At 34.3% G+C, this 17360-nt stretch overlaps 1 protein-coding gene across 1 annotated transcript; it reads left to right on the top strand.

Annotated features, from left to right (window-relative positions):
* The first annotated feature begins 606 nt into the window (after positions 1-606).
* On the top strand, positions 607-17159 carry LOC131971571 (cadherin-like protein 26). Its single transcript, XM_059333080.1, has 18 exons — positions 607-642; positions 2020-2139; positions 3523-3669; positions 3759-3903; positions 4607-4776; positions 5576-5707; positions 5787-5969; positions 7203-7525; positions 8386-8528; positions 10338-10562; positions 11810-12037; positions 12622-12740; positions 12889-12963; positions 13086-13187; positions 14070-14123; positions 14333-14386; positions 15690-15806; positions 16553-17159. The coding sequence occupies exons 1-18, from the start codon at positions 607-609 to the stop codon at positions 16877-16879; spliced, it is 2700 nt and encodes an 899-aa protein (XP_059189063.1). The 3' UTR covers positions 16880-17159.
* Positions 17160-17360: the final 201 nt, after the last annotated feature.

Raw genomic sequence — 17360 nt, 5'->3', positions numbered from 1 at the left:
ACAAACAATCAAATGAATGTTTCTTTCATATCAAACTGTCTAGTAACTGTAGTGGCTCACAAGCTAACTGCTTTTAAAGCACTTTTGAAAATCAAATGAATTGTTTAAAATGAGATTTTTGTGATCCTTTGTGGTTTCATGTTGTTTTGCTTTTACATAATTCATCATCCATCGTTTTAATTTCTTTAGTGTTTGGCACCGTGGTGAACTTTGTATCATGGTTTGGAAAAGAGATAAATAATAAAGACCAAAGTTATAATATAGTTATAATATAAGCTATAATAATGATCAAAGTTATATTGTTTAACTTGAAGGTTTAACTTCACAATATTTCTGACAGAAATTGTTACAAAGACACCAAACATACTGAATATTATACAAGTTTACACACACAAAGACACAGTAATTTGTACACACCCATTTGTTTTTTGAAGTTTCTTCCAGGAAGAACCTATAGGGTTGATGTCAGGTTAGTATTATTATGACATACAAGACCCTCCCACTCACAGGCATAACCTGCAGGTAGAACCTGCATCGGCATGCAGTTCAACTTGCATTCAGGTGCAGAGGTTTTATCAGGACAGCAACAAAGGATTTGAATACGCTATGGGGACTATACGCCTCAGTCTTTTCCTAATGCTGGTAAGGATTTATCTTTGATGACGGTCTTTCTGGAGATAAGGGTTAGAGATATCTCAAGCGACACTTTTTTTTCTGCCATTTTTTTTTCCTCTATACTTCCGCCTTAAATTCCAACATGATTGATTGCTTTTTGGGCACTAAATGAAAATGAAAATAAAACCAAATGCATGGTGATTGGTGGAATCAGGGCCACCTTGGACATAAAACTGAAATTAAATGGTGAAATAATTGATATAATTAAGTTTTCGGGTGTGAATATACACGCCCATAAAGTTGGAATAATTTTGTTTTCAGACACAATCAAGACATTGATTAATGAAGTTATGCACTTTATCTGTCAATAATAAAACATTGTCACAATAATTTCATGGAAGAGGTAAAAAAGTATTTTATTCCAACTTTATGGACGACCGTGTAGATCATAAACTTTGTTGGAAGCAGAATATAGAATACATTAAACAGAAATGAACTAAATTCTTATGAAACAATTAACTAATTAACTAAGAACTGCCTTAATTACATTGCACTGTTCATTTGTAATGCCGAAAACTTCACACTGTGCTGAAATCTGAGGAAATGCATATAAAACCAATATGGACCCTATAATTAAACTTCAGAAAATAACTATTGGAATAATAAATGAATAAAGCTGGATATCATGAATCCACTAATCATTTTTTTCATAGGATCCTGCACAGAAACATTTCCAGACATTGTTTGTATAAAAAACACATTTCAAAAAAACATTTTCAAACAATTCTTTAAATTAAGAGAAGGACATTTTTAGTTTTGGGAGTCAACCTGCAGAATGGACTTAATGATGAGGTTTAGAAGAACTTTGCTGATTGGAGTCTCTAGAGTTATATGCAGGTTCAATCAATGATTGTCATTAAGATAAGATAAGATAAGATAAAACTTTATTGATCCCTTGGGATGGCTCCCTCAGGGAAAATGAGTTTCCAGCAGCAAACAGGTTAAAAAGGACACAGTATCAAAAGTAAGAAAAAAAAAAAAAAGTAAAAGAACAATTTATATACAATTAATAAATATGATGCCAATTCCTGACCAATAAATAGTGTGTAATAATATCATAACTGATATCTAGGTCTTCATTAAACAACCCTGATTCCAAAGAAATTGGGATCTTGCCTAAATCGTTTTGCTAATGCTTTGTGATATACATTAAATTGAAAACTGTACAAAGACAATTAATTTAATAGTCAAACTAATAAACATTACCTTTTTGTAAATATAAACTCTGAATTCTGATTTGATGCATTTGGGTTTTTTTTTTTTTTAAAGCGTCCCAACATTTATTGGAATTTTTGGGGAAAATAAATTGTGAGTACTTTATGTGATGTAATGTTGTTTTTCCAGTGTTTAGGATTTCACAGGTCATCTACAAAACTTCTGAAACGACAAAAAAGAAACTGGATCATTGATTCCTTTGCTATCAACGAAGGCTACGGAGGACCGTTCCCATACAACCTGGGCAAAGTGAGAATCCACACAATGCATGCATATGAATAGTACAGTCATGGAAAAATTATTAGACCACCCTTTTTCTTCAATTTCTATTTCATTTTAATGGCTGGTACAACTAAAGCAGGGATGGGCCACTGGAGGCACTACATGCATTTGAGCATGAAATCTTAAAAGCGCAGTGTAAAAATGCACAAAATTACTTCTTGCAATTAATGTCAGTCTGCTGTTCTTGCACTGAAAAAAAGAAATCACAACACAGGAAAACACTTTTTTTTCATACAGCCGAAAATGCAGAAAGGCTTAATATAATCTGGGTTAAATAGTTGCAGCCACGACGCAAACAACCTATAAAAAATGCAAATGATCTCCAAAATACAATATCCTCATTTAACAGTATAATTAAGCACAACTAATTGTGGATTTTTGTGCTTTTGATGATGCTACCCACCAAAAGAATTGTACATTTGTCAGTGGTTATTTTTTATTTGCTTCAAACCTTTTGTATTCTTTTTTTTTATACTGTTATACGTGCATTTGAGCATGAAACATGTTAAGTTACTGCACTGTAAACATATTTAAGTGCACGGTCCTATATGTGGTCCTGTGGTAGTCTCGGTGAAAAATTGTGGCCCCCTCCAGCGTTTAAGTTGCCCATCCCTGAACTACAGGTGCATTTGTTTGGACAAATATAATGATAACAACAAAATAGCTCATGAGAGTTTAATTAAAGAGCTGATTCTTGATAATAACCAAAATCATTATTAACCCTATAAAGCCAAGTGTATCATATTAGATACAGTTATTTTTGAGACCTCTACATCATCAAAAACCTGATGTATACATGTGTTGAAGATAAACAAACTGAGCAACAAATTGCACAAAAATACCAGATGTAGCAAAAATGATATGCAGATTCCACGAATGGATCAGTCATTGCTGCATTAAAAAACTTCATATCAGCAGATGTATGACGTTGTGTTATATGGAAAAAAAATATGTATTTTGCATGTTTGAGGAAAAAGGAAAAGTCAAAGTCTTAATAGGTTAAATATGTTAGGGTTTATATGTTTTTGTTAGTTTGAGAAAAACAAACTGTGAGCAACAAATTGCACAAAAAGACCTGATGTATCAAATATGATACAAATTAGAATTCATATATGCAATTTATTTATTTCTTAAAATTCGTCAGCAGGTTAATAAGCACTCAGTTTTTACAAAAATTGAATTTTCTGGCAATTATTTCATGGTTCAGGCTTTAACCATGGAAAATGGCTAGATATCAGCTCTTAAATATTCAAAAAAAAATTTCATGGCCCATACATGTGCCAGTACATATGCCCAGATGCAGGAAGTGTATAATAAAATTCCCTGCTTTTGTGTTTTTACTTCCTTCAGATTGAAATTGAGAAGAATTACACTTTCTTCGAGATACATGGTGAAGGTGTTGAAAAGGAGCCCATAGGCTTGTTAAAAATCGACTCAAGCAGTGGAATGATAACCGTCAACGGCCCAGTCGACCATGAGAAATACAAAGTTTTAAAGGTGAGAAGGAATTTGTGTGTGCACGCATTTATGCAGTGAAGGGTTTCATTTATTTATTTATTTTTACAATTCTTGTATTTGCATTACAGCTGGCGTTTCAGGCCCGTAATAAAGAAAGTCTTGTTATAGACACTAGGCTCGGCATTGAGATAACTATTGAAGACGCAAACGACAACCCTCCAGTGTTTACACTCAATAAATATGAGGTCAGCATAAAGGAGGCAACAGTACAAGGTAACTTCTTCTTTTTATCTCTTGTAACTTTGCTGCTGGTATAAGAACATTGCATTGTACACTGTAAAAAAGAAACTGTTGTTTTCACGGTAAAATACTAGCAGCTGTGGTTTCCAGAACTTAACTTAACATAATAAATATGGTGCAACTTTTTGTAACATTACGGTAAAATGATATTAACACTGTTGATTTCACGTTTAAAATTGCCATTTTATTCCATTTTTTACCATAAATCAAAAAATAAATCAAAAGAAACGGTGTTCTGCCATATGATTGACAAGAAAATACTTTATAAATGCTGCATAAATTAAAGATAAAGATATTACTATTAAATATCAGTATATTTTTGCTAGAGATATGGTGTTTAGTACATTTAACAATGAGAAAAAGTATTTTTGCAAAAAATAAATGCAAAAGTTACAGTGATGCTTGTATATATATATTACAGTATATATTTGTTACAAACATGGTGCCAGTGTATTTTACAGTGGAGTAATGTTTTGTCTTTGTTTTAATTTAAAAAAAATACTGTTTAGGCTGATATATACATTTACGTTGTTTCATTGTTACTGAAACTGAATTAACTAATTTATAATTTTACAGTCTTTTACTGTCATGGTTTAGCAGTTTTTCACCGTAAAATCTACAGACATTTTTTACAGTGTAAGATGAAACACCAACTCCTTTCTTCTAATTCTGACAGGCACTGAACTGACCACAGTTATGGCAAGCGATAAGGATAGTACTTTGGCCTTTAGAACTTTTGATTTTACACTAAAGCAAGTCACTCCAAAGGAAGATGGGCTGAAGTTCTACTTAGAACAGAGCGGAAATACTGCAAGTATTTCATTTTACGGCTGCCTGGACCACGAGGTGAGATGATTCATTACTTGATAGCATGAATCAAAAATATCAAATCTGTTTATTTTGGAACTTCACTCCTTAAATGTGAAAATTATATATCAAATATAATAAATATAAATAATATAATTTGGTATACATATACACTACTGGTCAAAAGTTTTAGAACACACCAACTTTTCCAGAATTTAATTGAAAATGATGCAGTTTAATGTCTCAGTGTACTCTGAAATTAATGCACATTTGCAACATTTAAAATTCTTTATTGAGCATGATAGTGTTTTGAAAGTAAAAAAAAGATTCAAAATCACATTTTATGTTGGACTAAAGGACTAAAAAAAGACACAAAATGACCAAAAAAAGACACAAAATGACCAAAAAAAGACACAAAATGACAATAAAAGACACCAAAAGACACAAAATTACTAAAAAAAGACACAAAATGACCAAAAAAAGACACAAAATGACTTACAAAGACATGAAAATAATTAAAAAATGGACAAAATAGTCCAAGACTCCATAGAGTTAAGTTGTTAACCCATTTCTTGTTCCCTGAAAAAGGCCTACTTGTATAATTCTGAAATGTACATTATCTTTCAGTTTTGGTTAAGCTTACCTTTTTTTATTTACCTCTGGCAGTTCACCACTTACCTTTGGACCCTTTCAAGCTGTTCATTTGACTTGAACTGCTTGAATTTCAATTAAAAAAATGGAAAAATTGGGGTGTTCTAAAACTTTTGACCGGTAGTGTATACCAAATTATATATGTTCGACAAAAATATTTTGAAAGCTGTTCTTTTAAACCAATCAGAGTGCAGAGAAATACGCCCTTATAGTGGAGGCCAAAGACAAAGGAACACCCAACCAGCTCTCCAGCTCCAGCACCATCATCATCAACATAGAAGACGGAAATAACCACTTACCTAAAATCACTGGACAAACAGTAAGTAATTACTTCTTTTACTCTCAGTGACAGTTGAATAAAATCTCATAATAAAAGTTGCATTTGTGTTTTACCCCAGGGTCCTGGGAAAGTGAAAGAAGGAGTGGATAAAGTTGAAGTTGCACGTATACAAGTTACAGACACAGACCAGAAAGATACAGATGCCTGGAGAGCCAAATATTCCATCCAAGGAGACACAGACAACAACTTCATAATCACTACTGATCCTAAAACCAACGAGGGAATACTGTATGTGGAAAAGGTATGTTGTCAGTTATCATCTAGACCAGGGGTGTCAAACTCAAAGTCAAAATTTGGCCCGCAGTGTAATTTTATTTGGCCCGCGAGGCAATACCAAATTATTATATAATTATTGTACAATAAAAGCTGACCCGCCGGTATTATACGGCGCATTTACCGCTAATACTTGATTTATTATTGTTATTTTATCTTTAAATGTATTAACCTGTTGAAAAACTGTATTTTGATATTTAAATCAGAAGGATGCAAATAGAAAAGAGGCATACGATTTTTATTTAATTTTTAATAAATAAATTAATGACATTGATGTGTTTTTTATTTGAAATTTGATTTTGCATGTCTGCACTATTTAGTTATATATTGTATGTTTATAAGCGTTGCTGGTTCCATATTTAATGTTAAAGCAAAACATGTTTGGTATATATTAAAAGGTTAATTTGTTCAATGTTGGCCCACGATTTTATTCAAGTTTTACATTTTGGCCCATTGTGTATTTGAGTTTGACACCCCTGACATAGACTGTATATTGGTCTCTTTAAAGGAACACTCCACCGTTTTTTCATATTAAAACATGTTATTCGGTCAAGTAAGACGAGTTGATACAGACCTCTTGCGTCTCAATGCGTGCACTCAATCGCCCTGGCGCGCGGCGCCACTTGGCTAGCACTTAGCTTAGCCCAGTTCATTCATTAGGATCCAAACAGATGGACAGTTAGAAGAGACCAAACTCCTCCACGTTTTCCCTATTTAAATACACTTACTCGGCGCAGTAATATCATCACTCCTGAGGGGAGAAGATTTTTCAGGAGTGATGATATTACTGCGCCGAGTCGAAGTGCTCCCAAGTGCTATTCCGCCATACATTATAGTTCTCCTTTTTATCCGCTTAGAAAAGCGCCACGTTTTATTTTGTGTGGCCATACTTGGTCGTTTAACTACTCGTGTAGCTGTATTTAAATAGGGAAAACGTGGAGGAGTTTGGTCGCTTCTAACTGTCCATCTGTTTGGATCCTAATGAATGAACTGGGCTAAGCTAAGTGCTAGCCAAGTGGCGCCGCACGCCAGGGTGATTGAGTGCACGCATTGAGACGCAAGAGGTCTGTATCAACTCGTCTTACTTGACCGAATAACATGTTTTAATATGAAAAAACGGTGGAGTGTTCCTCTAAGCTGCAGTAATTATTTGGTACAAATAAATCAAACACTGACACCACTTTTTTTGTTTTTTTTAAAGGAACTGGACTATGAAAAGACTAACATGAAGGACCTTATAATCAGTGTAGAAAATCTGATCGCCTATTCCTCATGTGAAGTAGAGAGTCGCAGCAGCACTGGTCTTTGGAAAGTGGTCACTAGTGGTGGTGCAGCAGCTGGGACAGGGATAAAACAGAAGCAGTCCACCCGCAAAGTCACAGTGATGGTGGAGGATGTCAATGAGTCTCCATTCTTCGACACAAACAACTATTACGTTCATCTGATTGAGAATACCGTGGTGGGAAAGTATCTGAAGACAGTGACAGCTAAAGACCCTGACACTGCCACCACCAGCAAAATTGCGTGAGTCATGAACATGATAGCTACAAGTCCACACTGTAAAAAAAAAAACAACTGTTGTTTTTACGGTAAAAAACCGGCAGCTGTGGTTGCCAGAACTTTACCGTAATAAATACGGTGCAACTTTTTCCAATATTACGGTAAAAGGATATTAGCACTGTTGATTTCACATTAAAGATTGCCATTTTATTGCATATTTTACCGTAAAAAATAAAGAGTTTTTCCATCAAAAGAAACGCTGTTTTGCAATATGATTGACAAGAAAATCTTTATAAATTCGGTCATTAGCGAAAGCTAGCGGCTAACTAATGCTAGTGGCTAACTGATGCTAGCGGCTAACAGATGCTAGCGGCGCTGTTTGTTACAGCTACACAAGTAGCCATTAGCGTATCAATGCTAACTCAAAATTGTGGTCGCAACATTAGCTGACAAGAAAATCTTTATAAATGCTTCATAAATTAAAGATATTATCATTAAATATTACAGTATATTTCTGTTAGAGATATGGTGTTTAGTTAATTTAACAGTGACAAAAAGTATTTATACAAATAATAAATGCAAAAATGATGGCTTGTATATATATTACAGTATATTTTTGCTACAATCACAGTGCAGTGTATTTTACAGTGAAGTAATGTATTTTAAAAAACAGTAAAAAAAAAATACTGTTTTGGCTGATATATACATTCACGATGTTTCATTGTTACTTAAACTGAATTAACTCATTTATCATTTTACGGTCTTTTACTGTCATGGTTTAGCAGTTTTTCACTGTAAAATCTACAGTCTATCTGTGCATGTCACAGAACGGCAATATTCTATATTAGTATATTAATATGTCAAACATAACATTTGTGTTTCAGATACGCAATGGGAGACGATCCAGCCAGTTGGGTGACAGTGGACTCCAAGACTGGAAAAATAACCACAAAAGACATCATAGACCGAGAGTCATCCTTTGTCAAAAAAGGACTCTACAATGTCACAATACTTGCTGTTGACAATGGTATGACCTACAGGAGCATTTCTATACGCGCAGTGTTGGGGAGTAGTCAACTACTTATAATTAAACTACACTATAAAAAAAAAAAAATCTGTTTAATTTACACAGTAAAAAATGTTTGTAGAAATAACAGTAAAACACTGTCAATTTGCATCAGAAATAGGTCGTAAAATTAAACATTGTACATCACCGTAGCAGATACTTTTAATTACTGTCAATCAAAGAATAGTAAAAAACTTTAAATTCTAGTGTAGAAAACACACAGTTTTGCTGTAAAAATATAAATTTTTCATGTAAAGTTAATGGAGAAATTCCACGATGACACAATTATCCTAAAAGTAATGGGATTATTCTGTATAAATTACAGTTTTTGCTGATATTTACATTTACATATGCTCACTGTATTTTTTACGGTGATGTTCTGGCAACCACAGCTGCCGGTATTTTACCGTAAATTAAACAGATTTTTTTTTACAGTGTACGGTAAAATACCGGCAGCTGTGGTTGCCAGAACTACACCGTAAAAAATACAGAGTGGCTTTTCTACTGTAAATTTAAGTGTAAATATCAGCAAAAACTGTAATTCATTTTTTAACTATGGAAACTACTAAAAAATTGGGGCATATAAGGAAAGATCTTTTATCTATATTTTACCATTGCTTCTTCACTTTTTGGGTTAAGTTTATTACATTTTTTGTAATAAACTTAACCCATTGAAGCCTGGAAAGCGTTTACGTCGTTTTGTAGTATTTGTATAAGCTCTCAAATACTTTTTGAATTTCATTTCTATCTGCTACAGAGGCTGGAAAATACATTATTTAGTAGAAGAGTTGACACTTCTGTTGAATTTCCAGAAAAACTTCAGGTTTTACAGGCAGTTTTAGTCGTCAATGGGTTAATTGAGTGACCTTTTTTTGCAGGCATGTGACTTTTTGTATTATATTTTGTTATAATTTTATTTCACATATACTCTCAATTTGATTGTATAAAGTAGTTAACCAAAGTAGTTGTTCCACAGGGTAGCTTTGCTGCACTTCAACTTCTTCCACACTGCAAAAAAGCCAACTTGTATTTTTTGGCCTAAAACAGTGATTTAAGTTGGTAAAACTTGGAAATATAAATTATTGACATTTAGGGCAATAATGTAAGTTAGCACAACAAAGGAAGCCAGTTGTCTGCTCAAAAACAAGTTGGTGAGTTGTTGTTACTTATATCTTTAAGTTGGGGTTCACAACAAGGGACAATAGTTCTGATAACTCTTATTTCTTTGTTGGGAAATGCGCGAAAGCGGTGAAATTCGGTCGAAATTAGCGAAAGCTAGCGGCTAACTAATGCTAGCGACTAACTGATGCTAGTGGCTAACTGATGCTAGTGGCTAACTGATGCTAGAAGCTAAATGATGCTAGCGGCGCTGCTTGTTACAGCTACAAGAGTAGCCATTAGCGTATCAATGCTAACTCAAAATTGTGGTTGCAACATTTCATAGCAGCGTTACAATCATGCCAATTCAGCACATTGCAGAAGTTAGCAGAAGTAAGAATTAAAAGTTATTACAATGTAAAATTAAAAGTTCAAAAATCTGAATTCAGAGTTGAGCAAACTCAAAAGCAAAACTTAAAATATTTAGTTTAATTGTCCAACTTAAAATTTTATCGAAGTTTGTTGCCTTGAAATTTTGAGTTCACCCAACTTTTCTTTTTTTGCAGTGCAGTCATTCAATCTTCCAGTATTTGACAGCTTCCCCAACACTGCATACTGTATATGTTATGAATCACATTACTGACAACATGTGTGTGTGTTTTTGGTCACTAGGAAAACCTGCAATGACAGGCACCACAACCGTGGTCATCCGTGTTGGCGATGAGAACGACAATGTTCCGTCCCTGCCTGAGAACATAATTGACATTTGCGATACTGATGGACAGTCAATGACCAACATCACGGCTGTAGACCCGGATGAAGAACCTTACGGTGGACCTTTCACCTTCAAGCTGGATGAAAAACATGAGGGCAAGTGGAAGCTTGACCCTACAGAAGGTGAGCAAACATCACCACTATTACAGGAAACTCTGAGGCCCCGTTCACACGAGGACGCTCGCGGGTAAAATTGACAAAATATTTTATCGGAAGTGCCTTTCGTTTAGACGGTGACGGCGTTTTGGGGGCTTAAAGACGCAAAAATCTGAAAACCACCTTCCAAAGTGGAAAAGTTGAATCCGCTCCTCCGTAGCGTGTCGTCTACAGCAGTAGTTCTCAACCTTTTTGAGTCGCGACCCCCAATTTAACATGCATGTTGTCCGCGACCCCCGCTCACTGAACACAATCTCACATGCACAGTTCAGATCATACAAAAAAGGAACAAAATGACCTAAAAAAGGAAACAAAATGACCAAAAAAGACACAAATTGACCAAAAAAGACACAAATTGACCACAAAATGATCAAAAAGACACAAAATGATAAAAAAAGACACCAAATGACAAAAAAAAACACCAAATGACAAAAAAAAACACATAAAATTACCAAAAAAAAGACATTAAGTGACCAAAAAGACTTAAACATATGAACACATGAACACAGTGGAGACAGAGCTGACTTCCAAAATGATTTGGCGACCCCCAGAAATCATCTCGCGACCCCAATTGGGGTCCCGACCCCAAGGTTGAGAATAGCTGGTCTACACTGACAAGACACAAAACTCTGATCTGATCTGCTCACGTCACGTATGTGTTTACGTCACATACATGCTCCAGTACAGGAAATAAACAAACGTGGGATTATTTCCATGGTGGGACCTTCAAGCTGCTCTGGCAGCTCTAAGAAACTTACAGGAGTCTTTCCACCAAATGTCCAGGATATGTACAGATAGTATTAGTGAACAGAGAAGGATCTGGAATTACCTCCATCACATTCTGGATGCAGCAATTGGTGGGAGGAGCCAGACGGCTGTGAACGAGACCTGGGAGATCTAGTGATGGTGGAGAACTTTGTGGAAGGAGTAGCTGATGAAAATGTGTGGCGTGAAAACTTCTGCATGCCCAAAGATGCTCTTATGGCTTTAAGTGATGCCGCCTGGCTGCAGACAATCCAATTTCACACACTTTTGCGTCACCGTATGCAGCAGATTTCCTCCTGAAAACGCTCGTCTAAACGAGGAATAAAAAGTGAAGACGCGACGCCACTTTTGCGTCTTCTGTTCAGACCGTCCTCGTGTGAACGGGGCCTAGGTCTACTATACAGAATGTCACCATGAACCTTGACAACATGACATTTTTTCTTTTACAGGGTTTTCAGTCGACCTGGTGAGAGAGCCGATCGTTCACTCCGGAGATTATGAGTTGACACTGGAAATTTCTGACCTTCAGGGCAAAAAATCTGTACAAACCCTGTTAGTTACTGTGTGTAAATGCTTAAACCCAGCGAGGCCCAGCTGTCGCATCCGTGCAGTCAAAGGCTCCTCAGTAGGACCAGGAGGGCTTGGGATCATTTTTTTTGGCCTACTACTGCTTGCAGGTAGGACACACCGTGAATATTATCTTGTTTTTTAGTTTAAATGTTGAAAAAAATGTCCCAGTCAAACATAATCTTCTTAATTAACCCATTGAGGCCTGAAAAATTGCTGGGCGATTTTAAAATAAGCCTCTAATTTTCTGGAAATTCTGGAAAATTCTGGAAAAAAAAGTGTCAACTATTCTACTAAATAATAGATTTTTCAGCCTCTGTAGCAGATAGAAATGAAATTCAAAAATTTGAAAAAAATTCAAGTATTTGAGAACTTATACAAATACTACAAAATGACGTATCCGCTTTCCAGGCTTCAATGGGTTAAACTAAATAATAATAAAATAAATAAATCAAATAATCAATAATCTAATCTGTTCTTATCCTTTGTTTAGCTGTTTGTATCCTTTAACCTATTTAATCATTTTTATAAATAGACTGTAATGCTTTTGTAGCACTTTGATATTTCCTGAAATGTAAAGTGCATAATTATTATTATTATTATTATTATTATTATTATTATTATTAAAATGGTAGCATCATTTAGGACATAAAACTGTATGATTTGATTTGTTTGTGTCCTATCTGTTTCCCAGGTGTGCTACTTTTGGCTTTTCTGCTGTCATGTGAGAAAAAGCACTGTCCAATCCCAAGTGACGAGTCAGTACAAAATCTGATGACCAGTAACATCGAGAAACGGGGAACAGATTGCAGAGTAAATTGTTGTTTTTAAAAGTACAATAATAGTTTAAAAAGCAAGAGTTGTTCATCCTGCAGCAGTTGTATTGTACACACTATAATAACAGAAATATACTGACTTTTTCCTGTGAAAACATATGAGACTATATTGAAATTCTGCACAGGTTGAGTCGTTCAACAGAGGACAAATTCAGAGTGAGGAAGTCAGAAAGACGTCTAGTGCTGCCAACGTGAAGAAAGTGAGTGATTAAAAATACATTCAAATATACTTTCTTATAAAGCACACCTTTCCAATCATAATAAATAGGCACTAATTCATTTTTAGTGTGGTCCTGACTGACTCTTTGACTGTTTTTTGCAGACAAACTCAGCAGCAGCAGCAGCAGCGGTGATGTCAATGAAGCACATTTCAATGCCACATAATGGCATGACTACAACTGAATTCCATCAAAGGGACTCTTGGGTAGAGAAATGATCATTTATTATTATTTTATTATTTTATTATTGTTTAAATTGTCAAAACATTATAGTCCCCTGTATATTTTTAACTCTTGACTAATGTTTGCTGAAAACATTCCAGTTTTTTTTTTTATTCTGGCTTTTTAAAAAAATTTTTTTAAGTATTTATTCATGAAAGTGTTACTTGTTATATATATATATATATATATATATATATATATATATATATATATAATGTATTTGCCTTTTCAACAGGAACTAATAAGCTTTGGGCTTAAAGTACACAAATTAAAGCACTGCTTTTTCTGCCTTTTTCATAAGATTTGTTAACTTCTAAAAACAATAGAATATGTATAGTGTAATACAAATGGACACAAATAAAAAATTTGGTAACGCTTTACAAAAACCAACTAAGTAATGTTTATAGATGGTTTATAGGCCAATTATTAACCATTTACAAAGTGCTATACATATTTAATCGTTAAATGTTTTCAACCAATTTATTAAAGGTGAATATGAATAATTTCAAAATCATTAACACACTCAATATGGTGTTAAAATGGTATAATGAGTGCAACTAAAACTATTAATAAACTATTAATTATAATTTAATTATTTGTTGATGGTAAATTAACTATAAACTTACATTAATATACCATCTATTAGCTTTTTATGAATGATATGATGAATGATGAATGATGATAAATGATGTATTTACCATTCTAAAAGGCCTATATACGGTTTATAAATGATGATTAAACATTAATAAACTATCTGTTTACCATTTATAAATGATGGTTATTGTAAAGTGTTACCAAAAATGTAATTATATATTTAAAAAGTTAAGTGTTTTCATGGCTTGACATGCTTTTTTATTTTCCCCCAGATGGGCCAGTCAACAATGGAACAAAGCATGGCATTTGGGAACTCTATGAATCAGGTAATGAAATTGATAATATAGTTATTGTTTTTGTTGTTGTTTTTTATTATGATTACTGAATCACTGAAGTAATGCCCAAATTTTAAGAGGTAAATGTCTAGAATTTTACAGGCTAATGGCATGTTGCAGTTCATTAAAATTTGACCATATTTCTAAAGTTACTCTAATGTATAGTGCAGTATTAACCACTAAAATGCTTGATTTTCCAGTCAATGGGTGCAGCATCAATGACAAATAACAGGCTCAGGAACTCAATGCGTGGGGTAAGTCAATCTACACCTCTATGAACACTTTTTCTTAGAAATGTTCCAATATTCATTTAGTATATCCAAACAGTTCAAAGGGAGAGTTCACCACAAAACAAAAAATACATACACTACTGGTCAAAAGTTTTAGAAAACACCAACTTTTCCAGAATTTAATTGGAAATGATGCAGTTTAATGTCTCAGTGTACTCTGAAATTAATGCACATTTGCAACATTTTAAATTCTTTATTGAGCATGATAGTGTTTTGAAAGTAAAAAAAAAGATTCAAAATCACATTTTATGTTGAACTAAAGGACTAAAAAAAGACACAAAATGACCAAAAAAAGACACAAAATGACAAAAAAAAGACACAAAATGACTTACAAAGACATGAAAAGAATTCAAAAATGGACCAAATAGCCCAAGACTCCATAGAGTTAAGTTGTTAACCCATTTATTGTTCCCTGAAAAAGGCCTACTTGTATAATTCTAAAATGTACATTATCTTTCAGTTTTGGTTAAGCTTACCTTTTTTTATTTACCTCTGGCAGTTCACCACTTACCTTTGTACCCTTTCAAGCTGTTCATTTGACTTGAATTTCAATAAAAAACTGGAAAAATTGGGGTGTTCTAAAACTTTTGACCGGTAGTGTATTTTTCTAGTAACCTGTACTACTATTTACAAAACAAACATAATGTAAAGGCAGGACCTATGGCAGAAAGAAAATAGTTTCATAGTCTGATATATCCAACACTCAGCACTTTCATGCAAAGAAACAATTTAGACTGATAAATAGCACCACAGTTAAGTGAAATAATGTGTGTTTTTGATTTGGGGTTGAAGTGTCCCTTTAACTATGAAATTGTATGTTGGACTTCTGATGTTCTTTAACCCTTTGATGCACAACATGGGTATAAAGTGACCCGACTAAGTTTTTATAATTTATATCTTTGCAATAAATTAATTTCATCATTCAGTATTCCAGGTTTTTCCTGTTTTCTTTTCTTACTTTTTGAATAAAAACCCTTTTTGTATCACTGCTCTTCCAATGCACAAGGTCATTTTTGACCCATGTGTGTAAACTTGATGTAAAAATACAAAAAGTATTTTTCATCATAAAATAGGAAAGGAAAAATGGATATAATGATCTGTTGTAATAAAAAAAAAGATATTCAAACACACAGCCAGCATGAAATAACATGGGGAATGAATGCAAGTCATTTTTGACCCATGTTGTGCATTAGAAGGTGTTTATATGTTGTGCATCAAAGGGTTAAAATAACTGAAATCCTGTTTTTACCTGCTACTGATTTCCCAGACCTGGGGGGGACACAGTCAGTATTCTTCAAACCGGAACAGATTCCAGGATTCATATGCTGCAGATTCAGAGGATGTTGAAATCCAACGTTCAACCGTGCTCAACGCACTTAATCGGGTAATTATGAGAATTTAATCAATCTACCAAAGCAACCTGGTCTCACAGAAATCCGTGGAATAGCCACGGAATCGCTCAAATTTCCGTGAAACTGACAAGGATTTCGCTACAATGCAAGTTAATGACAGTCATATGTCGTGGCTATTGGTTTGTTCCAAGTCACGTGACTTTCAAGGTCCCGGCGGTCAGAACAAAAAACATGGCGGACAGTTCTCTCATTTTTAGTGAAAAAAATCAATATTTTGACTTAGTTTCTGCATAAAAATGGATTTTGATCACATTTCTAGCGAGAAATATATGTTTTATTTTCTAAATATTCACTCAGTGAATGTACATAATCACTTTGTATGTTGGAATAGCCACGGAATCACTCAAATTTCCGTGAAACTGACACGGATTTCGCTACAATGCAAGTTAATGCCAGTCATATCCCGTGGCTATTCCAACATACAAAGTGATTATGTACATTCACTGAGTGAATATTTAGAAAATAAAACATATATTTCTGGCTAGAAATGTGATCAAAATCCATTTTTATGCAGAAACTAAGTCAAAATATTGATTTTTCACTAAAAATGAGAGAACTGTCCGCCATGTTTTTTGTTCTGACCGCTGTGTCAGTTTCACGGAAATTTGAGCGATTCTGTGGCTATTTCACGGATTTCTGTGAAACCATGTTGGATACAAAAGCTAGGCTAATTCTATTTATTTTTAAAACATTTATTTTCCTTTTCTTTGTACTGTAGATGCTGTACAGACTGCAGGCACCAGAAGAGGAGCTGGGTGATTATGCTCCTCATGAGTATGCTGAGGAGGGAGACACTAGGACCAGGTTTGAGCTGGACGCCATCTCCATCGCTGATGATTCCTTTGACCCGGCCAAGGACCTGGACCTGGACGATAAGTTCCACACTCTGGCCTCAGTCTGCATGCAGAATACAAGCAGTGGCTACAGTACCACGTCCTATACTCAAGTGTCAAACATTGTCAACTACTCGGATTTACATGCAAGTCCTACAATGGACACTCCACTCATGTTTGCTCAAGCTTTTAACCCTGAATTACAGTATTAGCTGGTTGGACCATGAGTTTTTTAGGGGATTTTTTTCAGGGATCGCAGCAACTTTTTTTTTAAACATTTTTGCTACATTTGTTTTTGGAATTAGCCAGTAGTACTTGAATTTTGGTAAAATATGTTTTGCATGTTTCTATTGTGATAAGCGGTTAAGGATGATGAATGAATGAATGTTTCTATACACAGCAAAATCTGTAGTGTTGTTTTTTTTGCAGAGTTAATAATTTTGAGTTGTTCGGTGTTGATTTTGGAGTTTTTTATTTTTTGTTTTTTGTTGATTTGTTTTAGATTTTGTGACTTGTATGTTCGGCTAAAGACAGAATGCACTTTTAATGTATCGTAAAACCAAACAATAAATGTTAATTATCACATTAGTGAAAGAAAATAACATGATTTTAGGGTTAAAAATACACTTTAATGAGTCAAAGTAACACAATGTATGTTAAAAATTAACACTCGCAGTGAAAGGGAATAACATG

This window comes from Centropristis striata, chromosome 5 (assembly GCF_030273125.1).
Source record: "Centropristis striata isolate RG_2023a ecotype Rhode Island chromosome 5, C.striata_1.0, whole genome shotgun sequence".
Lineage (NCBI taxonomy): Eukaryota > Metazoa > Chordata > Actinopteri > Perciformes > Serranidae > Centropristis > Centropristis striata.
Note: the sequence above shows the minus strand (reverse complement) of the source record. Positions and strands in the feature narration are given on the sequence as shown.